This window comes from Danio rerio, chromosome 8, assembly GCF_049306965.1.
Source record: "Danio rerio strain Tuebingen ecotype United States chromosome 8, GRCz12tu, whole genome shotgun sequence".
Taxonomy (NCBI): domain Eukaryota; kingdom Metazoa; phylum Chordata; class Actinopteri; order Cypriniformes; family Danionidae; genus Danio; species Danio rerio.
The window spans coordinates 13,030,001-13,055,280 of record NC_133183.1 but is presented as its reverse complement, the minus strand read 5'-3'; the positions used below and the strand labels follow the sequence as shown (position 1 = coordinate 13,055,280).

The 25,280-nt window shown below is 37.4% G+C and overlaps 1 protein-coding gene across 21 annotated transcripts in view; it reads right to left on the bottom strand.

Moving 5' to 3' along the window:
• The window catches only part of tjp2b (tight junction protein 2b (zona occludens 2)), a 201,423-nt gene that overhangs the window by 64,398 nt on the left and 111,745 nt on the right, over positions 1–25,280 (bottom strand). For 15 of the 21 annotated variants that reach the window (XR_012383668.1, XR_012383670.1, XM_073909317.1 and 12 more), the window contains 2 exons: positions 7,487–7,540; positions 1,282–1,406 (listed from right to left, as the gene is read on the bottom strand). Coding sequence is in view for 17 of the 21 variants with exons in the window: in XM_073909317.1 (XP_073765418.1) it covers positions 1,282–1,406; positions 7,487–7,540 (179 nt within the window). In the remaining 4 variants the exon portion in view is untranslated. Of the gene's footprint in view, positions 1–1,281; positions 1,407–7,486; positions 7,541–20,000; positions 20,406–25,280 lie in introns of those variants that run through there. The other 6 variants (XR_012383669.1, XM_068222922.2, XR_012383671.1 and 3 more) reach the window with 4 other exon arrangements.

Below are 25,280 nucleotides of genomic sequence, written 5' to 3'. Positions count from 1 at the left end.
TCGCTTTGTTGCTGTGTGTGCGCGCAAATGAGAGAGAGACCTTTGTGCTGCTGTCTGTGTGTGTGTGTGTGTGTGTGTGTGTGTGTGTGTCTGTGAGAGAGAGAAAGAGAGAGAGAGAGAGAGAGAGGGAGGTGGGTGGTTTTCAGTTTTGTTCTCCCACCGCTCGTTAGCGGGAATGGGCGCGGCGGGTAGAAAACGGCGCAAGTCGGGTAGCGGGACAACAAATGCTGAATATAAGTGGGAGCGGTCTGATTTGGGCTAGAACATGGCGGGAATCAATATTTAGTCCCGCGCAGATCTCTCCCACAGAGTGCCACCTGAACATGCGTATGTCCGTATCTGGTGTGCTATGTCGCGGCTCTAAGCGGGTCATCTGGTGCCTCAGTCAAAGTTAATTCAGTGTGCGTGGTTATTAGTCTGTGTATAAGCTCAGCACTTTAAAATAGCACACAGTTGGCTGAGAAACTATACAAAGACACAAATGATTGTGAACTCTCTGCTTGGTCTGTGGCCGAGGCGTACATATACGGCTGAATGCTGCTCCTCTCATGCAGCGTCTGTCTGCCTGTTTGTTGCCAAACACAGGGCGAGCGAGCTCTTGGCTCCGCCTCCTTGAAACGTTGGGCAGGAATTTGAAACTAATTTTCATGTGAAGCCACACGCCCCTAAAACAGCAAACTGTGTACACGCCCCCAAAATAACACTTTTAAACACATTATAATAAAAACATCTGAACTGTGTGTTGAACTGAACCTAAACTGGCACACTCAGAAGAACCTTAATAGTAATATTAAATCATAAAAAAGGGGTAAACTATGAGCGCTTTAAACAAGTGAATCAGGTTTCAAGTAATTAGTTTGTACGTAGCTATACAAAGTTTAACAAAATATGTTGTGTCAGTTTGACCGATTTAAGTAGAGATGACTAGAAAAGTTAATTTGATTTAACTCAAAAAATTATGGAAGGAAGATTTTTTTTACAGTGTATGCATCTGCATGTTCAAATATTACTGTTTAGTATGTTGGCTTGATTAAATTAACAGAACGCACACAGTTTGTCAAGATACAACCTAATTACCACAACTGACATCACAACAACATGAACTAATAAAGCATGCAGGACATTTATTAGGCCAGTAAAGCAGTCCACTTTGATTTACCGCCATATTAAAGAGAACTAAGTGGAAAGTAAATATGCATAAACCTGCTTATGCTGCTGCAAAATAACAGTTTACCAAAACGCTAAAGACACGTAAGCATTAGTAAGGCAAGTGAACCGTACAAGAGCAGTCCATCGGCCGGTCCTCCTGGCAGCACGTCTGACACGATGATGGACGTCTCCCCGCTCTCCACGTTTGGATTGTCCCGGCCGCCGGACACAGCAATTCCAAAGCCCATCTTAGCGTCCTACGAGAGAAAGACACAGAGAAAAACACTTTGAGTGTGAAAGTATCCGCAAATGTATTTCTGCAGTCATGCATCACAGCCCGCGGCGGTGCAGTTTTAATATCGTTTCATGGGGACGTGCAAACAGCTAGAGGTGTTACACGATCACGTCGCTGCACTCAGATGATGAATCTTGCATAGACGTTGACCGCGTGGCAATTTTGCAGAAAGCCAAAGCTAATGGAGACAAGGTTCCAGCCCATTGCCTGGTTAAATAACAACCTGCTGTACCTGCCTCAGAGGAGCGCTGGATAAATGGAGTTTAATGAGTGGGTATCGCTGTCTTGATGCAATCTGCCGCTTATATATTCAGGGCCAATTAGAGCAGGAGATAAAACTGACAACAGCGAGTGAAACTGGGATTTCTCTCTCTCTCTCTCTCTCTCTCTCGCTCTTATCTTGGAGTGGCTTATCTGAACCAAATTAAAGCAAGGGGAACGTGAACACTTCAGATGTATGTGAATAGTATAATATAACATATGTGGAAGTCAAAAAAAGTTTGGAATAGGTTTCTGATGGACCGTTTTCTCATTTCCGGGTTTTCTCAGTAGAGGAAGTCATCATAGTTGGGTAAACATAGAGCGCAGAGAATCGGAGGGTAGACATGGGCCAGTATAAGATTCTGACGGTATGATAACCTTGGATAATAATATCACGGTATTAACAGATCTAAAATATATTTTATTTAAATTTCTGGGTAAGATAACTTTTCCTCCTTGAACACAATGGGCTCTAGTTTGACGGTCCATGCGCAGAGCGCAAAACGCAGGGCGCAAACGCTTTCAGGGCGTGTCAGGACGCGTTTTTGCTAATTTAAGGACGGGAAATCTGCCTTGTGCTTCGGCGCATGGTCTAAAAGGGTTGAGTTTATTTTCTTAATGAGTTATAGGTGTGTTTTAAGAATAAACCAATTAGAGTCTCATCTCCCATTCCCTTTAAGAGTCAGCTGTGTCGTGCCATAAGCGCATTCGCTATTTACAGGACGCAAAGTAAGTCTAAGTGGAAAAATTGAGCATTTCACAAGCAAACAGTTAACAGTTAACAGCTTTTTAACAGAAAACTGTTAAACAGAGCATCTACTGCATGAGAATGAGAGATAATGGATCACTTTCACTTTCGCTCTTGAATAGGGAAACCTTTACGCACAGACATTAATTAGCCTATAAATAAATACTTTTGTTTGTTAAGCGCAAATATTCCTTTCAAAACTATTTCTAAATTAAGTTTTAATTTCCAGCAAACGAATAAATGAATAATAATAGCAAAATGTGCTCAAAAACCTGAGTTATATCCTAAAACGCATGCTGTGCCCCATATGGTCTAAAACCTGACAGGTGGGCAAATCTAAGCTTGTTTTTAATAAAACAAATATAAATATGGATATAATAAATAATACTGCTAATAATAATAACATTATACAAAAGCAAATTGTTAAGAATGAACTGAAAAAGCCTCCCGAGATGAAGAAGACATAAAAGCAGTGGTTTTTCATATTTATGTAGGCTAGAAAATAACATGTTTTGTAATATTTTAATCCTTTATATTTATTTTCTATATCTATTCTTATTATATCCTATATATATCCTTAATATTTAATTTTTTTCATATGTAAAGATATTTGCCTATTGCTCTCTTGTGTGTATTAAGCAGTGCGTAAGCGAGGCGCAACTCTGCGCCGGAGTTTAGACCGGGTTAGTTTTGGTCTAATGAAAAATCTATTATAGTTTCTCAAAATAGCAACGCGCCAGCGGTCCGCCTCAGAACGCCTTCCTTTTTAGACCAGAACACCTATGGGCGCACAAATGAGTGCTAATGCATTTGCTATTTAAACAGCGTAGCGCAACGCCTCAAAACGACTCTTGCGCCAAGCTGAAACTACCAAAAGACTACTGCGCCGCTCCTTGTGCCACACTGCGCCGGGTGTATGATAGGGCCCAATATATTTCATTTTTAGAAACATTTTAAATATTTTGAACAGTAAACATGTCAGGCTAAATAATTCAAATGAATCATTGACTTCTGCTGTATTCATTAGTTTCAAAAACACAGATTTTATTACAATTTACAACAGCATGTTTGGGTATCTTTTCTGCCGTTAAAAAAAAAATAATAATAAAATAACTAGTCAAAGCGACTAGTCAAAGTTGAATCAACTTTGTTAACATAAAAGTTAACTTCCAAAAATCTAAAGTCGTTCAACCCCTAACATACAGTATATAACTGTATCATACAGAACATCTTTAAGACACAGAAGACACAAAATCGATTGTGAATGATTCGAAACTCTCAGAATCGATGCAGAACAGGTTTCTCACTTTTTTTTTGCAACAGCAACAAAAAGGAAATATTGTATTCAAATCCTTTATTTACAAAATTATCAGCTTTTTCCTAAATGTTTCCGTGTATCTCTTAAGATTTTTTTAAATAAGACTTGAAGTGCTAAAAACATAAGATGAGATGGACTAGGCAGGAACCAAAAGCTTCTATTATGCTGTGTTTAACTGTAAATAACAGTAGCGATACAGATCAAGATACGCTATATAAACTCAAACTAATTCCAAGTATCCCATTTTGTTTAACTTTCCAAAGCCTACATCTTCTCTTTTATGTAGCAGTGATAAGACAAGATTACTCATATCTGAACTAGGCGATCTGACATGTGGAAGTGCTGAGATGATTGCTCAGGATGAGTCTGATGTGGATAGAGATGGTGCTAAAAGAAGCTGTGTGTTTGGATGGTGTGTGCAAACCCTTGCTATCTGTCACGCGGGAGATAAAAGATGCACATCCTGTTGTGCTTGATGTTTGAAGAAAAAAGAATGGCAGGAAAGAAGAGAGGAGAGAAGAGGATGGGTAACTCGATCTGATAAGTTGAAGAGGGCAAATGATTTATGGACATAAGATGTTGGTGAAAATGATATTGTTTACATGCAGATTGTCATATGAAAAAATACAGAAGATCACAATAAATTGGGTTTACTAGGTCAGGGTATATACAGAACTTCTTAAGTTGAATTTAATACCTTTTACTGCCTTTTTTAATACCTTCAAAAAAATATTATACCAGCAAGACTGCAACTGTAGTGGCATAAATGAAATATCTTTCCAAATGGAATAACATATTGCAGGTAACATATACATTTAAGTAAAGCAGAGGGATTAATCATTTATTCATTCATTTATTTTCTTGTCGGCTTAGTCCCTTTAATAAGGGATGCCCTTCCAGCCGCAACCCATCTCTGGGGATAGAGGGAATCAAGATGATCCACTGAGCCTGGAACGGCGCAGCACGATTACAAACTGTTCTCGGCCCACAATTCTCGGCCCGGTTAGACAACCGTGCTTAACTGTGCCGATAGTGTTGACCTTGCGTCTCTGTTGCCAAGCTACCACCAGTGTTGCCAGATATAGCTGTCTAAAACCCACCCAAACACACAAAAAAGCCCCAAAATTTTGCTTAATATTTTATTTATTTTTTATTGCTTTAAATTGAAATGAATCTAGTTGCTTTAACTGTCATAATTGTTAACCACACAGCAACCAAAACCAGCAGTCACAAAACCACAACATAACCGGATCACATCGAAACACTGCCCTACTCTCGCCCACACACTGCACTACCTAATAGAGCAGTGGTTCTCAAACTGTGGTACGTGTACCACTAGTGGTACGCAGGCTTCCTTCTAGTGGTACGCGGAGGAATAAAATATGTCATGTATATGCTACATATTTCAAAATTTAGCAAAAATTATGTATATAATATGCCATATATGACATATAGCCTGTATTTCTGAGGTAATCTGCCACGTTTTTTTAACTGTGCAGAGTTGTAGCTGCTTTACTGGGCCTATACGCTACTTTATTTCAATACTGCTCATTTTGGTGGTACTTGGGGAGACAATTTTTTTCTGGGGTGGTACTTAATGAAAAAAATTCGAGAACCACTGTAATAGAGTATTCCCTCAGAGAATGATCACACAAACATGCTTATCTGGCTTTCAATGATGGAGGAACGGTCGTTTGAGTGCACAGAAGAGCGGAAAGTGTACAGAACATGGTTAGTCTACGTTTATTCATTCATTCATTTTCTTGTCGGCTTAGTCACTTTATTAATCCGGGGTCGCCACAGCGGAATGAACCGCCAACTTATCTAGCAAGTTTTTACGCAGCGGATGCCCTTCCAGCCCCAACCCATCTCTGGAAAACATCCACACACACATTCACCCACACACCCATACACTACGGACAATTTAGCCGACCCAATTCACCTGTAACGCATGTCTTTGGACTGTGGGGGAAACGGGAGAACATGCAAACTCCACACTGAAACCCCAACTGAGCCGAGGTTCAAACCAGCGACCTTCTTGCTGTGAGGCAACAGCACTTCCTACTGCGCCACTGCCTCGCCTATGTTGTTTATTTTATTTCAAAATAATGCTTTGAAATAAACAAATGTGACAGTTAAGACAGTTTGTAACAAACAAATAAATAAATCCTATTCATTTGACCTATTCATCGATAAATCATTAGAAAAAAAATGTAAAATACTGAGCAGCATAACCATTTTTACCATTGACAATAATATTAGCTAATACTTCTCGAGCAACTAAATCGGCATATTAAAACAAGAGTGACAATACTAAAAATTCAGCTTTGCCACAACAGGAATAAATGCCATTTTAAGATATTTAATTATAAATTTTCCTTTAGCTTAATCCCTTATTTATAAGGGTTACACAGCGGATGCCCTTCCACCCAGTACTTGGAAACAGCCATACACATTCGCATTCACACACTCATACACTATGTCCAATTTAGTTAATCCAATTCACCTATAGCGCATGTCTTTGGACTGTGGGGGAAACCAGAGCACCTGAAGGAAACCCACGCGAACACGAGTAGAACATGCAAACTCCACACAGATATGCCAACTGGCCCAACCGTGACTCAAACCAGCGATGTTCTTGCTGTGAGGCGACAGTGCTAACCACTAAGCCACCGTGCTGCCTATTTTAAGGTATACTTTAATAAAAAAACTGCAATAATATTCTACTTTATCATACAATTATTAAATACATTAATTACACAACTGCTAGACTGCCATTAAGAATGCCAAGCAAAACATGTGCAAGCCCAGTGAGCGTAATATAAAAGCACCAGTCTAAACAAGAAGCGTTTTCTTCTAAAACGCCATTTTAAAAAACAAAAAGTGCACTATTTTAAATGACACCTTAAACTCCTGTAGGCTCAAACACCAAATAAAGGCACATAGAAAACCAGCTGTTAGATGGTGTGTCATGTGAGTATTACAGTTCCCTTTTTATGATGAGAAAGATATCATGTGTACGAGTATCACAACACAGTCTGGTGTCACACCCTTGGGTGGGAACAGCTTAAAATTTAGGATGTTATCATGTGTACATTCCTGGAAGAAAACGCAGGAGCTACAATCAAGGGGTATGAGGGAGTTGAGAAACAGTGTTATATACTGAATAACTCCCTTAGGAGTGGCTTTGTGTGTCTTGCAACATTATATGTATCTTTTTCAAACTTAAACTCAAGCATTCCACATTTAAACAAAGCTGAAAGTGTAAAAAGCTTAAAAATTCTCTTTAAGGCAAACCATTTCACTTGGCGGCTATCTTTGAATCGCCTGTATGCTCGGGCATTCTGTTTGAAATGGGAAACATCAAATTCTCCATAATTGCTTGCCAAGCTTACGATTACATTTTATATTAGGAATCACCTATAAAATTAAACAACTCTTTAGTTTCAGCCTTCAAGTCACGTCTGGTCCGAGTCACTCCACCAGAGAATCGTTGGCCTATAGCGATCGCCAATTGACTCCTGTACTATAAGGCGGGACTTCATTCGCCATATTGAATGTTACACTTTTCCCCACTAAAAACCCCACGAGTGACACGTCTTGTGTATTCTATAGTCTTTGACTGTACCTCTTTAAATCTCTTGTGGTTGAGCTAACATGTTGGTTAGTTTGAAGTAAGGTAAGGTAAAAAAATTAATAATATAAAAAGTGTTACCCGCTGTAGAGTCACAGTGTACTGCTCCCAAACCGTCTCCTCCATTCCTGAGCTCTGCGTGGAAAAGAGAAAGAAAGCAGCATTAATCACCAGTCAGGCTTTGCTAATCCAGTTTGCTACACGGCGTGACATGTAGGGTTAAGTGTCCCTTAGACAAACTGATCCTAAATGAAGTGTCCCATTTCATAATAACATGGATGCACATTTAAATTAAAGGAACAATCCCAGTCAAGTACAACTTGATGACAACATCTGCGGCAATTACATTAAAACATGCATAATTAGCACTTCATCCAATTAGAATGATAGCCACAACACTTTGTTTCAATTCACAGTTTTTTAAAAGTCGTAATGATGCTCTGTTTTCATTTACTAAAACATACCAAAGACTCTATCCATACATTTTAAAGGTGAAGCATGCCTTTTTTAAATGACAAAATACTCCAGATTCATGTAATTATCATCAAAATATTGCTGTTTAATTCAGAATCCAGACCAGATTGTTCCAAAAAATGAGAATAAATAACATACACAGTACAGTAGGGATGTCCTGTTCAGGTTTTTACCCTAGAGTCTGAGTCATTTGACTTTAAGTATCTACCGATACCGAAACCCAATACAATACTACTATAATACATAAAAGCGAAGAAACAGATCCAGTATGTTCGTTATTTTTTATTTAATTCACTTTTATTTTTAAACATTCAACAACTCTGTTAACAAACAGAGCAGTTTTGTGAGGTAGCTTGAACAATCAAGTAATGAATAACATCAATTCTTCACTTTTGTACTTTAGTGCAACAGTAAATAAATATATTTAAAAATGGAATATAAAAACAAACAGCACCTCAACTAAAGTAAGTAACTTAAAATTACCCACAGGTATGTAACAAAAAGTAAAAGTGCCATAGTGTTTGCAAAGCCAGTAATATGCTTTTAAAAAATGCACTCCTAACTCTTACTGTCATCACAGTAGCAAGTTTTACAAAAAGAAATGTTTATCTTAATGAAAACTAACATATCTACCTTGTCAGGTTTGAGATGTTAGTGTTCTGTTCTCATTAAAAGTATTTGCAAAGGCACTAAAAAGTCTCTTAGGCCACGTTTACTCTAATACGCTTTAGTTTTGAAATGCAAGTTTTGCTACTGTTACGCCATCCGTCCACACTACCCAAGATTTTTTGAGAGCCGAAAACGGAGCTCTTTGAAAACGGTGGAGAGGCCATTTTTATTTTAAAACACTGCTGGGTGTTAGTGTGGATGGGGGGAAAACTGAGGGATCTAAAAAGGGATCTGATTGGGGCTTTTTCCTCAATAGTAAGTAGCCTACACAAAGAACAGCCTTTTTTGATTTTGATACCAGCAACTTAACAAGACACCAAAAATGTTGAGGCATCATGTAGCTACATATTTATATGAGTGTCATCTTCACTGTTTGCATATTTATAACAAAATGGAGCCTCGCATCACTGCCTCCTTTCATTTTCATTGAAAATATAAAACATATCCTCTCTTTTGCTAAATATAAGTTTTAATTATCAATAATGGCCATTTTAAAGTATAGAGTACAATAAGTTTATACATTATATAAAAATATATACACATACATATATTCGAGTACTGATCGGGAAGTCCGATTCCGATAGAGTCTGAAACCGCATGATTGGGCCCGATTTCTGATCACATGATTAGATCTGGACATACCAAATATACAGTATTTATTCATGTTTTCTGTTCTTTTTAAAGATTCATCCAAATGATTTGGGTCAGGAAGTTTTCTTTTATTATTATTGTTCTCATTTTTCTGTGCCAAATGACACGCTTCACCATTAAGTTGTACATCACCCGGTGTGTTCCTTTAAATGAGATTATGAAAAATGACTATAGGTCAGCAATTAATAAATGAAGACCCCACCTCCCCAGCTATTATGGTATCATCCAGAAATGCCTGTGTGAAGCCCCATTATTTGGTATGACCCATACGTCACTGAATCAAAATGAGGGTCTACCACAAACAGCGGGAGCAAGTGCATGAAGAATGGGCCTGTCACTTCCACAGCTCACTTTGGCAAAAACCTCATTTCAAATAATATTAGGTTCTTGAGGAATGTGAAGACTGAATCCAAGCTAACACACAGATCTATGAAAGCTAACGTCCTTAAACACACTGAGATTGCCTCTTAGGATGCATATGAACAAAATCACACACATAAACTCGCAGCTCAAAGGTGCGATTGTTCCAAAGAATGGACAGACATGCTCATGAGTATTGATGATTAACTAAGAAGAAGTCGCAGTACAACCCAATCTCAACTAAACCATGACGACACAAGGTTAAACCACTGCGACTTTGACAGCAGGTCACTGTAAGCTTCTTTAAATAGTCGTCTTTAATTAAATAAGATATTTGTTTGGACTAAACAATATCCTAATCTACTTTCAGCACTTTTTACAATAGACAACAGCTTCGCAACATATCACAATGTTAATGTTCATATTAAGAAATCTCTTTCCCGAACTCTCGCATTTAATCTGCCCAGTTGGTGGAATGAACTCCCTAACTGCATCAGAACTGCAGAGTCACTTGCTGTCTTCAAGAAACGACTAAAAACTCAACTATTTAGTCTCCACTTCCCTTCCTAATCTGCAATTGCATCTCTGGTTCTACTGCTATCTGTATTATAAAAAAAAAAAATTCTTAATGTTCTGCTTCTTACACTTTACATACCTGAAACTTGCCTACAGCACTTATTCATTGTTTGTCTTATAGTTGTGTAAATTGTTTCCTTGTCCTCATTTGTACGTCTCTTTGGATAAAAGCGTCTGCTGAATGACTAAATGTAAATGTAAATGTCATCCCTTGGGTCTCATCCATGAAATATGAGCAGAACAAATGTTTGAGTAAATTGTTCAATAAGTTTTATTTAAGGTAAGTTTCATTTAAAGGTGAGCTAACTTCTAGTTTCAGTATGTGAAAAAGACCATTTACAAAGTGAAACAAGACAAATTGTATGTTTTTCTGTATTTATTTTGTAATTCTGCTGGGTGATTGATTAGGGAAAGGTTAAAAATGTGTACCGTTGGTGTGCCTTCAGGAACAGGGTTGGGAAACACTGGTTTAAAGTACAAAAATCACAATCCCACATTGCATATATTTCCCAGAGGCATGCAGGATTCATCGATTTTGTATGGATGACTTTTATAAGTTGTTATGAATAATACATTTGTTATTTAAGCTATTTATTTGCTAACTGGTGACGTTCTGCCTTTAAAAACCAAAACAGACCAATCAAAGCAATGACCAGCTATGACTATCACTGGAGAAATTATTCAACTGTGCAACTCAAATACGTTCAGTTTCCCCTTTAAGCTCTTCCCTTTAGCTCTGCCTTACAAAACACACACTTCCTCTGATTCCCAGTCATCCCCGTCGGCGTGCAGCTCTAATTGGAGGACTTTGCCTGCAGAAATACGCATCAGACTTACTACAGAAGCGTGCAATTAGTGTGGACATGTGCATTTGTTTGGCTCTCCGCAAGCACTCGGATAGTGCGCTATGCAGCAAATAAAACTAATCCACAGAGATAACGTAAATAAAGGGCCTGATGCTGAGAAGCTAAGACAGCTCTTCTTCTCTCCTCCTGTGCTGGGCTGTTTTCTGTGGGCGGCTATGGTGGAGATACTGTTCATAAGAAGGTGATGAGCAAGACAGATAGCGAGGGAGCTAAAGATGCTGCATCATTTGAAAAGGAAGTTCAGGCCACATCCACAAAGCACTCACCTCATTGTACAGGAAAATAATGAGAAGGTTTGTAAGCAGAATAGAAAATTACACACTTGATACTCTTAATAAATCCCATTCAAAGGGAGCACTTTGTCAAAATATGGTTTGCCTGACCAAGAAAAAAAGATATTCATAAAGCAAGAAATTAAAAGATTTGAAAAATAGTAATGATTATTTTGTTTAAAGATATTAAAAAGGACGTAAGAGGGAATATTATCGACAAAATCCAAAAACAAGCAATTACTAAAGATGAATCTAAACTCATGTTTACCAGGTGGATACATTTCCACAATAGAAAGCAGCGTGGTTAAGACTAAAGTGAGGGTAATTTAAAGATTCAAACACCTCTATTTAAATCACGGGTGTCAAACTCAGGTTAAACGCAGTGTGTGACAATTCCCATCGATATATGTTGAAAATTACCTAGCAAATCAGATCTCCCCCTTTAAAACTAAATCAAAACAAAACAATCCGCCTACTAAAGCAAACCAAAGTCCAAGAATCAGGGAAAAAATCCTGACTGCTATATTTAAGACGTCTCCGCAGGAAGCCATCACCCACCTCTCCTGAGAACTAACCTAAAAAACCCTCCAGCTCTCTCAAGTCTTATTTAGTAAACTCCTCACAACAAGGTCAAGATTCTCCTCTATCTCTCTCTCTAGCCGACATGGCTCACTCTCAGCGGGACGGGACCCTGTAAGGAGGACCCTGCTGGTCCCAATAAGATGAACCGTGTCTGCAACGCTCTTTTCTTTCGACAGGCCCGTCAGCGTGAAGGCGTCCACAGGAGAGCAGGGACAGCAAGTAAAGTCAACCCGCAGACCACAGCCTGTCACCGTAACATGTCTGAACAGCCTGTCCGCACAAGCTGATACAACATGGTTAGACGTGTGACAATGAGGATGAGTTTGTAGCACACACGCACACACATAACATCCACATGCCTACTAGAGCAGCAAATCGGCCGCCACACTTGTCAACTGAACACCTGAGCAAAAACAAAAGGCACAATTGCATAATAAAACACACGCCCCTCCGTATCATAGGACTGACATTTATTAACCGCTTATGGAGTTTTTTAAAAGCCGGTGCTGTTATCTAGCAAGTGAGTAGTTATAAAACCTACAAAACTCAGTGACAACAAATGTAATGCTCACAAAATTAAGCACGGATTCATTCATTTTCTTTTGGCTTTGTCCCTTTATTCATCAGGGCTCGCCACAGCAGATTGAACTGCCAACCTATGCAGCAAATGTTTTACACAGCGGATGCCCTTCCAGCTGCAACCCAGTACTAGGAAACCTCCATACACACTTACACACGTACACTACAGTCAATTTAGTTTATTCAATTCACCTATAGCGCATGTTTCTGGACTTGTTGAGGAACCAGAGCACCTGGAGCAAACCCGGACCAACACAGGGAAAACATGCAAACTCCACACAGAAATGCTAACTGACCCAGCCGGGACTCGAACCAGCGACCTTCTTGCTGTGATGCGACAGTGCTAACCACTGAGCCACCACACACTTATTTTACACAACATTCGTAAAAAAATGTAATGACATAAAAGTCAAGACAAAAAATATTTTTATATTGATTTAACTTATTTTAATGTCTTAATCAGGTTTCAGCTATATTTTTCAAGTTTTACAAAGTTTATCTTAACATCTGAAGTCAGTTTGATTAATGTAAGTTGAGATGTCAAGAACTAGGGCTGGGAGATATGGCAAAAATGCAATCTAGATAATTATTTTCCATATTAAATGATAGTGATATATATATTTCTATAAAATGTGGTAATGCGACCAGATTTAAAAGAATACCCCAACAATAACAACACACAAAAATTAGAGGGTTCATCAAATGAATCATTAAAGATGGGCGGAAATCCCGTACATCAGTGGTCCTCAACTTTTTATCACCGCAAACCAGGCAACGCTTGACAATTTTACCACAGACTGAAGGGAGTGGAGGGGGGAGTTAGAGGTTCGTAAATTGCTAGGTGACCATCAACTGTTTTCTCAGAGGATGACAAGCTGTCACTCTGATACAAGTTTGATTTACGGAGAAATTACAAAGCACTGCAGTTTTTGGGTGCTCTGTGTTTGTCTGAGATAATTAGTTACGAAATGTGTAGATTCCCTACAAGTCACGCCGATTGCGCGCGCAAGCCGTGCACCTCTATTGGAAATAACGAACTTGAACAAACTCTAGAAAAGACGCGATATGCGAACTGCCCCTAATAAGCCACTGTCATTTGTGATCTCCTGCAGTTGATCTTTTTGCACAGACATGATGAATTCACCTGATTTGTTGGCAAATGGGTTGCAGATCTATTCCTTGGCAGTTTGTGAGTCCTTCACAGGGCCTTTTCCCCTTAGCAAAGAAACTTCACAAAGACGTCTGTTTCTTACTCAATTTGCTGCTTGTAGATTAGATTTGTGCGCTCAAGTAACCAAGATATAACTGTGAGAACACGGCCTTTTCAAAATAAAAACTTTTTCAGACTCAAAAAATAAATAAAACGAAAATAATTGATGATTTCTTGTGCGGCATGGTACCAGTTGTTCCACGGACTGGTACCGGTCCGCGGCCAGGTGGTTGAAAACCACAGCCGTACATCTCTAATATCAACACACTTTTAGATTGCCATTTCAAGAGTTCCCAGATATGCTTGCTGATAATAGCAAATCGGGCATGCTGTCCCGAGAGAGAACCCTGAGCTCTGAGATACTTGAGCCCAAGACTCCCGCCCGGTCAATAAGTATATAAGAGTATCCGAGATCAGGTACTGTAGGTCTCGGAAGCTCCCCTCAGAAAAGGGAGAAAAAGGAGGAGATGGGGTGGAAGGGGGGATTCTTCCAAAACGAAGATAGAGCAGTAGGGAAAAAACGATACATTTATTGTAAGCTTGGATCACTTGGATTGTAAGATTGAATTATTACTGATTACAGATGAGCAGCCAGCCGTGTTCAATCAAATCATGTGCTCCTCTCGAAATTAGTTTCTGAAACTTCACTTATCGGCTCAGCCCTAACTAGAACAGTTCATTTGATTCAACTAAAAATATAAGGCAGCAAGAATTTTGTTTACAGTGTATTCGGAAATACTTCTTTCTGCTTAAAGAATGAACAAACACATCTTTAAAGCACTCAAAGCTGTATGATCATGATCAGGCTGATTAATAGTTATTATTGTTAATGTGTTCTTTCAAGCACCTTAAGATTAATGACACAAAAAAGAGCTTCAAAAAACATCACAATGTACAAAATGCAAAAGATAACTTTTCTAATTATTGTGCAATTTCACACATACACTCCAGGACTGCGTGGAAAACAATGAATTTAAAGCTTCAAACTGCCCTTTTCATTAGTGCGTGTATCATTTAGATTTTATCAGTTGCTTTGACAATTCATGTAGGTCAGGGGTCACCAAACTTGTTCCTGGAGGGCCGGTGTCCTGCAGATTTTAGTTCCGACCCTAATCAAACACACCTGAACAAGATAATCAAGCTCTTACTAGGTATACTTGAAACACCCAGGCAGGTGTGTCGAGGCAAGTTGGAGCTAAATCCTGCAAGACACCGGACCTCCAGGAACGAGATTGGTGACCCCTGATGTAGGTAGTTTTTTTTTTTTTTTGCTTCATTTTATTCTACTTTATCCTTGGGGTGTGATGGGGACTGGGGGCTTTTTAAATTTCTCATTTACACTTAGTTATTGCTAAAAAAAAATAAAAAAATAAATAAATAAATAAAATAATTGTGTAACTTATTGATATTGTGGTGCTTTTGAAGATTCCACAAAAATAAACAAATGAATAAAAAAACTACAAACTTTAGTTACAATTAATTACATTTTAGTACACAACTTTTGTAAATGGAGCCAAAAAGTTTAGATATATATTTAAGATATTATAATATTTAGTTCTATTTTTTTTAGGTTGCACTTTCTATTAAAAGGCATTAACTAATATGCACTTACACTGAAATTAATAATGAGTTAAAATGTACTTATTGTGTAAATACATGTGTTCACAGAGTAGTTGTGCATAATTACATACCTCCATGTAGTTCATACTGTAATTTACATTTGAAATAAAACTAACCATCCCTTACACCTTAACCCACCCTTAAAACTACCCAGACCCCCAAACCTGTCCCTAACCCTACCCGTATCCCACCTCAATAGTGTTTTGCAATACATTATGATCACAGTAAGTGATCATAATCATAATCAGTTGAAGACACTTAATTTAAAGTAGAACCAAAAACTAATTTTTCATTTCGTGAGGGAGGACAAATTAAATCTGGATTACACTATTATTCTTTTGTTTCCTTTTCGTCTTTGACCCATTTATAAGTAATATACATTACACCTAATCTTTTTTTCTCCGAAATGGCTTAAAAGAGTCTTATCCAGAACAGATGCGTAGATTAAGTAGATTAACACTGCTTAATGTAGCAACTAAAACACACGTTCTAAAGCTATTTAGGGGGTTACACCTGGATTTGGCCTACCCAACTTGAAAAGCTCCCCATATCCATATTTTAGTGTCACTAGTTGTATAAAAACATTTTTAAAATACAAAAGCACTATTCAAAGTAAAATCAATTGATTGTATAAGTTATGTTATAATAAAGCACACAATAAACAATTAAGTTAAACTTTGTGTTGGTTCAACTCATAATAAATGAGTAGATTGAACAAGCAGCAAAAGTTATTTTTTGAGTGTATGCAAGAGTTATTCTACTCTAAATGAAAGAAGAACTGTAAGACTCATTTATCTATAATTCCCAGCTTCCCCAAAATTATCCTCATACCTAAACACACATATACAACTGCAATTTCTCAGTGTCATTTAACAGAAAACCATTTGAAACTACAGTCAAAAACTTACCAGTGATAAAATTGTATGTGTTGTCTGTTGTATGATGAACCACAAACATATCCGTAAGCTTAAACTTAACATAAACTAAACTTACCCCTAAATTCTGATTGGCTGATTGGAATGTTGTTCCAGGATCAATATGGATGTTAATCCAGGAACATGTCCTACTTGATGAAATCAGGTTAGCGAGATTGACATTTTATGTTTATCATATAGTAATTAATAATAGTAATAATCGTGTAGTTTAAACCTTATTTCATCTCGATCAAGTAGGGAGCAAATCTTTATTTTTATTTTTTGGGGGATGGGGGGTGACATTCTTTGTAAATATGTTTCTTGCAGTAAAATAAATGTCAAACCGATGCTAATCTGAAGAAAATATAGAGATTCTATGCTTTGTGGCTGTTACAATTTAAGGCAGAGATGCTCAAACTAATGGCCAAAAGTTGGCCCATGGTAACCTTTGATTTGGCCCACCATCCCATTAGAGAAGATAGTGATGGTGAGAGTTGGGGCAAGTGCCTTTAACAGAGAGTATCATTTCTAATCATAATCTTCTTTATGTTTATTTGTTTTATTGCTCAGCTATAAAAAACTAACTGAAATGAAATGTTTCAATGTAATCTTTCAGTAAATGAATCGGATTTTTTAAAAAAGAAAATACTGTCACTAGATGGACAGAACCAGCAAAGCAAGGCAAAAACAGCTGCTCCACTGGACTCCATTCTCTTATAAATGGGATTGTTTTTGCTTTTAATATAATAAGTTAATTTTAAAATGAAAGAAATGATACTGCATTAGTGAATTTAAAGCAATGTTTTCTAGTTATTGCTTTAATTTCGTTATTATATAAATTACCCATAGCAACTTTAACGTAATACAGTTTGGTTAAGCCCACCACCCTCAATCGAGTATGGTTTTTGGCCCTTTACAAGAAAAAGTTTGGGCACCTCTGATTTAAAGGAAATCACTGATGATGTCATTGATGATGTCGTTTGCAGTAGTTTCTATTAGGAGATATCACAAGAGACATTACATATGCATTTTAAAAAGATTTTTTTGCTGCTTGTTCAAACTACTAACCTAAAATGAGCTGAATCAACAGAACTTGAGTTTTTTTTTCACTTAAGTGTGTAAGACTTAAGTTAATTGATTAATTTTAATTGATTTAATTGATTTTTGTTGGGATGACGTAAAGGAATTGTGTAGAACCCAGCAATTTTTTTCTGTGTAATTAGTTTCATCTCCATGTACCGATACAACAATATGTACAATAAACAGCAACCTTGATATTTTGCTAAAGTGTTCAAAAATATAAAAAATAAAAGAAGAAAACTTCACTTAATTCAAATAAAAGTTTGAAAATAAAGGTCAAAGTGATGCTAATCTGGAGAAAATAGAGATTCCAGGCTTTGGAGCAGTTACAATTTAAAGGAAATCACAGATGATGTCATTAATGATGTCATTTCAGCAGTTTCTATTTGGATACATCACAAGAAACATATCATTAGTATAATATATTATATATACAGTAATAATACAATATGTATAATATATAGAACTAGATTGTTTCATCTATCCAAGTACTGATATAACAATATGCAGTGATAAACAGCAATGTTGAGATATATTCTGCTAATGTATTCAAACACATGAAAAATTAAGAGAAGGAAACTTTTTAAACCTGATCACGTAGAAAATCATGTATATTACAAAGTATAACGCAGATTTTGCTAAATAATTTACACTGATTTTACACTGTACCATTAAAATGACCATTAAAATGACAAGTTGCACAATAAATGTACTCGCTAAATGACCCTCTGCACATTGCCCAGCGCAAATGCATGAATACACATACAGTATACATCAATTCTCACATGCCATTTTAGCCATGCATATTCATTGTAAATAACTTTTTGATAGTGAAATAAATGTTAAAGTGATGCTAATCTAAAAAAAAAAATAGAGAGATTCTACGCTTTGGAGCAGTAACAAGTTTCAGATTATAGAGCAGTTCGGAGTTTCCGTCTGGATATATAACAAGAAACATTAAATCTAATTAATTTCATGTCCATGCACCGATATAACAATATGTAGTAATAAACAGCACTGTTGATGTATATTCTGCTAATAAAACTATATAATAATGTAATAATATTGTAAATTACAAACCAAAATGCAGGTTTTACAAAATAATTGACACTAATGTTTTGCTGTTTTATGCTCTTAAAGCTCTGATGCAAGACGAGCTTCCAAAACTTGTTTTTGGACTGTGGGAGGAAACCAGGGAACCCGGGGGAAACCCACGTGAGCATGAGGAGAATGTGTAAACGCACAGAAACGTCAACTGGCTTGGTAAGGACTAGAACCAGTGACTTTCTTGCTGTGAGGTGACAGTGCTAACTACTGAGCCACTGTTCAACTCATCTAGGAAAGGAGGAGGAATAGGGGTGGAAAGGGGGTTTCTTCAAAACGAAGATGGCTGTTATGTGGAACTTAGAGCATTTGTAATGGCTTAGGAATCATCTGATTGGTGAATCATAAATTAAATACTGTGGGGCCAGCCACAAGCAATCATAAGCACTCAAAATCACATTAAAATGACCCTAATAATCATAAAGTTGCATGGAAATGACCATGACATTCATAAAGTTGCATTAAAATGACCACAATACTCATAAAGTTGCATTAAAAGGACCACAATATTCATAAAGTTGCATTAAAATGACCACAATATTCATAAAGTTGCATTAAAATGACCACAATATTCATAAAGTTGCATTAAAATGACCAAAATATTCATAAAGTTGCATGAAAACCACCCTAATATTCATAGAGTTGCATTAAAACCACCACAATATTAATAGAGTTGCATTAAAACCACCACAATATTCATAAAGTTGCATTAAAATGACCAAAATATTCATAAAGTTGCATTAAAACCAACACCATATTCATAAAGTTGCATTAAAAGGACCACAATACTCATAAAGTTGATTAAAACCACCACAATATTCATAAAGTTGCATTTAAAGGACCACAATACTCATAAAGTTGCATTAAAATCACCTCAATATTCATTAAGTTGCATTAAAATGACCACAATATTCATAGAGTTGCATTAAAATCACCACAATATTCATAAAGCTGCATTAAAAGGACCACAACACTCATTAAGTTACACTAAATTCACCACAATATTCATAAAGTTGCATAATTTTCTTCCAAAATGATCCTCAGCACATCTTTCAGCCCAAACGCGTGCACACATACACATTGATTCTCACACGCCGTTTTGCCAGTCAGTCACTCTAAAAATACGCCTCACACCTGAGGGATGCCGAGACCCAAACACCTGCTCCCCCAGCAATGACCCAAGCACAAACCCCAGACAGAGAAAGAGTTTAAACAGCACGGCAGATGGATCAACAGAGGCAGTGCAAGAGCCGTTGCCAGCAAAAGCTACGCTATGCGACAGGAGCCAGCGAAGTCCACACACACACACACCTGCACCTGCACCACCGGCTCATTATATACCACACACACACACACACACACACACTCATGCTTCGTAATGTTAACATTAAACAGACATTCACCACTAACGCAACACAACTTTCTCAGCTAAACACACACTGACCACAAAAACTTTGCACACACGCCCACTAACGCCATACAAACCGACTCCGTACAAATCAAGATATAGGGAACGAAAAGAAGGAGAGGGGGGGAGGAAGAAACACGACAATCTTCTCTCTAAGGTGGCAGCTGATGGAAGGGTTTATCCCTGGAGGATCAAGCCACCGCCAGCGCCTGCTTTTTTTCCGTCCCCACCATCAGTCCTAGCAGGCATGACGCATGCCTGGGTGAGAAGAGGATGATGAAGCTGTTCCTTAGCTCCTCGGTCTCCCCCCGCACCTCGATTCGCGCCCCTCCGCGCCGCCTCCATCTCTGGGCTCTCTGCAGGCGCACGCAGCAACCAAAGGGGAGCCAGTTCACACTCATCTCTCCCCATGGCCACCCGACCTCCAATCTAATTAAGCTCTGAGGCGGAGAAGATTAGGCACCCGGAGAGCGAGCAAGCGAGGGAGAGAGAGAGGGACTATAAATAAGACTCACGGAGCCACGGCGAGTCCTGAACGATTGCACAGCGCGTGCCCACTTTCGGCACAGCACCGTTTTCATGTCTGCACTCTCGCTCTCTCTCGCTACCACTCTGCCGGCTTCTCTTCTTATGTAATCCTGATACACAACTGGCCTACATTTGCACACACACACAGATCAATACCTGCATCTTTGTGTGTGTGTGTGTGTGTGTACATATGGAGTGTATTAGTGTATACACACACACACGCTCTCAAGAAATCCCAAGAGACTGCAGCGGTCTGCAGGACAACGGCGTTCACTTAAATATTTCAACGCTGCGCACTGCTGAGGAAACTTTCAAACGTTTAGTGTCCATTGCCGTGTGTGTGTGTGTGTTCTCGAAATGTGTACGTTATGTGTTTATTAGAATGTCAAGGAATTTGTTTTAAGTGAAACACTGGGAAATGAAAGTAAAGATTATTAAGGATTATTTTTGATATAAAGATTATATCAAACCGATTAATCAAATGTATTGATTCAGATCAAACATTTAAATAAAAAAATTATTCAAAGAGATCATTTTATTCATTTAAAATATGGATATGATATAAATATAAAGGTTTTTTTCGTGTGCATGGTTGATAATGATATACTGAAATGAAATATTCTGTCAACATTTAACGCCTTGTGACTATATAAAGGGTGTCAATGTGATTGTGCACACCAACGCGCAAAATGCCAGGCGCAAATGCGACATTTATAAAAAAAAAATAAAAAAAAAAACACCTCATGATCGTTTTTTTTATTTGAAGCGCCGCGTCAAAAACTTTTCCTCCAATCAGATTACCACTTTAGTTCACATGCATGGAGCTAATGAAGTTACAGTAAACAGCAATTGGAGGCGCTCAAAACTGTCAATGCGAGGGCACATTGAAGAAGATGCAAAGAGGCGATATGAACGTCGAGCTGCTTATTGCTCTGCTGAACAATAATTATTTCTTCATCGCTAGGGCTGTAGCTGCTGCTTGAACCATCTATCTGTAACGACTGGGGTGGAGTGACAGAGACAACAGGAGGTAAGATCAAATATGCAGGTTTATTCGGTGTCAGGCAAGCAGTGGTCAAATCAGGTACAATCGGGTATATGCAGGCAAATCCAAAATCGTAATCGTATTAACAGGCAAGAGGTCGAAAAGTAGGCGGCTAAACAGGAGGACAAGGAAAACAAGGCTAAGGTCTAACACGGAGAAACAAGACAGGGAAACGCGTTGTAATGTCACAAAATGCAAACAAGACTCGGGAAACTGGATGGGTTCATGAGTGGCTTATAAGTGGTGTGATATCAGTCTGTGACAAGGTTCAGCTGGTGATTGTAATCAGGCTAGATGAATGAACAGGCGTGCGTGTCTGGGAGAAGTGCATGTATGAATGTGTAGTCCTGGGAAATGGGGAAGTGTAGTCCTGAGAGTTCGTGTGAGAACCAGCGATCTCTTGATAGCGATCGCTGGTTATGTGACACTATGCTTGTTCGAGTCTCCAGTAACTTTAACAACAAGCGTGTGAACTTCCTCTCTTCCTCTTCTTCTGTGTTACAATCGGGTGTCGGAAGCTTAAAGTTGTGTAGCGCCATCTAACGTCAAAGAGTGATTTTGCATTTTTCATTTGCATTCTCCTTGACACCAGTGAAAATCGATTGGGTTTGAATGCGGAATAACGTCTTATAAAACGCTGACGATAAACGTACACTAAAAGCATCCCGGTGTGTAGGAGCCTTTAGCAAACATTGAGTTGCCGTCTAGATGATTGACACAATATAACAAATGTATTTTTAATGTTTTGGACCGTCGGAATTTTATTGTATTGATATAAATATATTATGTTTCCTGTGAAAAATGTTTTTGAAGGTGAAAATGAGAGTGGTCGTCTAACTAATGATGCATTGTGATTGACTGGTGTAAAAGGTTGGAGATAGAAAATTGTTTCATACACTAAGGAAGGTATTGTGCCGAAACGTTTGTGTCTTTAAATCACCCGAGGAATGTAAAAAGAAAAAAAGAAAAACAGTACAAAGCAATTACTTGATGATTGTTAATCATTTTAAATATATTTAAAATCTAAATTAAAAGCAAAGAAAACTTAAAAAATAAAGATGTTTAATATGTACAGGTGGAAATGAGTGTTTTCACTTTTATATAATATTATTATGGGATATTTCATTTTCAAAAATGTTGTGTATGTAAATGATTTTTAATGTATGTAAATATAGCTTCATGCTCTTTTTATTCAACAAAACTTTTCTTTACATTTTTAAAATAATTATTATTATTATTATATGTCCTGGCTAAAGGTCCCAGATCACCAGTTAACTAAACAGGGAGTTAATCTCCTATTAGAGCAATATTATTGTAAAAAAAAACAATACAAATAAACCACATTAACAAAAATAACTATAATCAAAAGAAAGCTGGTGAAAAACATACTGTGTGTGATAATGAAAGGATCACATTAACATTAGGCCTGTTAATAATCTGTTCAAAGAATGGTGAAAGAAGAGTAAAAACAGTAGGCGCTGCTGCTTACAAAATTTAGTTTTTTTTTAAAATCTGGAACTCTTGAAAGTAGCATCACCTTTTGTCCAGTGTATTTTAAAGTGAACTGATTGCACCAGTTGAGTTTCCAGGTACGGTTGCTTCACGTAAGGAAATGGGAGCGTGCACGCTTTGTAAACAGTCGCTCGCATCACATCACCAGTGAGTGATCATCCTCTCATTCGGTATTCACCTGCTTTCTTTTGCTCACGCGAACAGTTATTTTTGTCAGTCGTGCTGCTTCTCAATTCTAAGATCACATTTGCATGCATATTGTGCGATCTTTATTGTCGAACCCTGTTTTTAAGAAAGCTACAATATGAAAATGATTTCCAACCAGCCAAAGAGGCTAGTGGGAGCGGCTGTCTTATTCGCTGCTCCTGAAATCTACCAGCATTTGGCGGGTTTGCGGGTGTTAATGTCAATCCCTGCTCATGATAATTCTGCAAAGAAGATTTCACCAGTCTGTCTATAGCTTTAACAGTTGACAATGCAAAGGTTGTCAGTTCAATTCCCACATCAAAGCAATAACTGATAAAAATGTGTACCTTGGCTACCTTTAACGCAATGCAGGTCGCTTTGGATAAAATCCTTTGCTAAATGTGAAAATTGCAGCATCCAGAGTGCACCAAGAGTCTTTTTTTTTTTGTTGGAAAAAGTAGATGGGCATTAATGCACTCTTTTCAAATGATGTACATGAAATACACGGTGACACAAAATGTACAAAAACGGGAGAAATGTAAAATAATTTTTAAAAAATAATCACCATATTAAAAATTACAAACATTTTTTTAGTTGTGGAAATTATTTGCACCACATACCTTATATATTTAAAAACAAAATGTGTAATTCAGACAAGTAACAAACCCAAAACTTCTCACTAAACAAATTCCGCAAGCAAACGTTCTACAACTATTGATTATTCTTCTACACCTCCTCACTCTTCAGGAAGAAAATGTTCAGCAGGCACATTGAGCACTTGGTTACTGAGTCAAGCACCTATAGAGACAGACTGAAAGAGCAAGTGAAGGAAACACCCCCTGATCTGATCTCATCCATTTCCCAGCATTCTTCAGATGATTTAGGCTGGACTGAAGTCACTCAAACCCAATAGCAATCAACTATAGCTTAATTTGTAAAACATATGAGCATCTCGGTATGATGGAAATTCCACGAAAGACAATAAAAGATCACAGGTCATAAACGAGACCCTCATGACATGATCTCGGTGAGCAATGAAAAGAAGATTAGAGGGTTTTACTGTACATCCTCCAACAATCTCCTGCCATCACTGTCAATACCAAAACTAAAACAGCTGAAAAATTGACTAAAATGTCTGAAGAGATCAAAAATCACCTCTGTCAAACACACGTTCAGCAATTGATGTTGCTATATTTTATTTTTCTGTGATAAATACTGCAATTTAAATACAGTTTCACAAGATAGTTTGAATAGCACTATTTGTTTAACACTTTAGGTACAGAAATTGATTAACCATAATGCAAATAAATGCTTTTCTTACTTTGCTGCATTTCGTTTCTAGTCCAAATATCTAAAAATTCTAAGATCAAGTAAAAATGTTCTTTTGTTTTTTTCTTCAGAAGGAATGAGTCAAAATTAAAGGTTTTTCCTTAAAACAAGTACAATTATCTGCCAGTGGGAAAAGTAAAATAAACTTGTTTTCTTTAGGTATGAAAAACTTGAATCAGTATTGACTTGAATCGTTATGAATCCAATACAAAGACAGCATTAAATACAATTCTGTAGCTCCTGGTCAACTATAATTCAGACTCAACATTGCATATCTTGCGATGTGCCAATTGCAAATGTGCACATTGGGATATCGATGCTGAAACAATATATTTTCCATCCCTAACAAACTATGATAGTGTACAGTAGAGATGCACTGGTTGATTGGTCATAAATTCGAATAGTGCTTTTGCTTTATTTCAGTCTCTGTTCTGGACTAGCACACAAATGACTGGTGGTCATTTTACAAAATTTCATTTATGCGGATAAATTATACTTTAGAAATAATATATTTGAAATAGTAATACCTTTATATATTTTGTAACATTAGTAACTGTCTTCACTTTTGATCAATTTAATGTATCAATGCTGAATAAATCTCTACAAAATATATATATAATAATTATTCATTCATTTTCCTTCAATTTAATCCCTTATTTTTTAGGGGTCGCCACAGCATAATGAACTGCCAACTAATCCAGTGTATGTTTTAAGCAGTGGATGCTCTTCCAGCTGCAACCCAGTACTGGGAAACACCCATAGACACTCACACACTATTGTTACACCTGGCTCAGGAATGTAACATAAAAAAATAATAAAAGAATATTTATTTAACACAATTGAAATAATATAATCAAAATATCAGTTTCAGTATGTTCAATCAGTGTGAAAAGCAAGTGAATTGATGCAA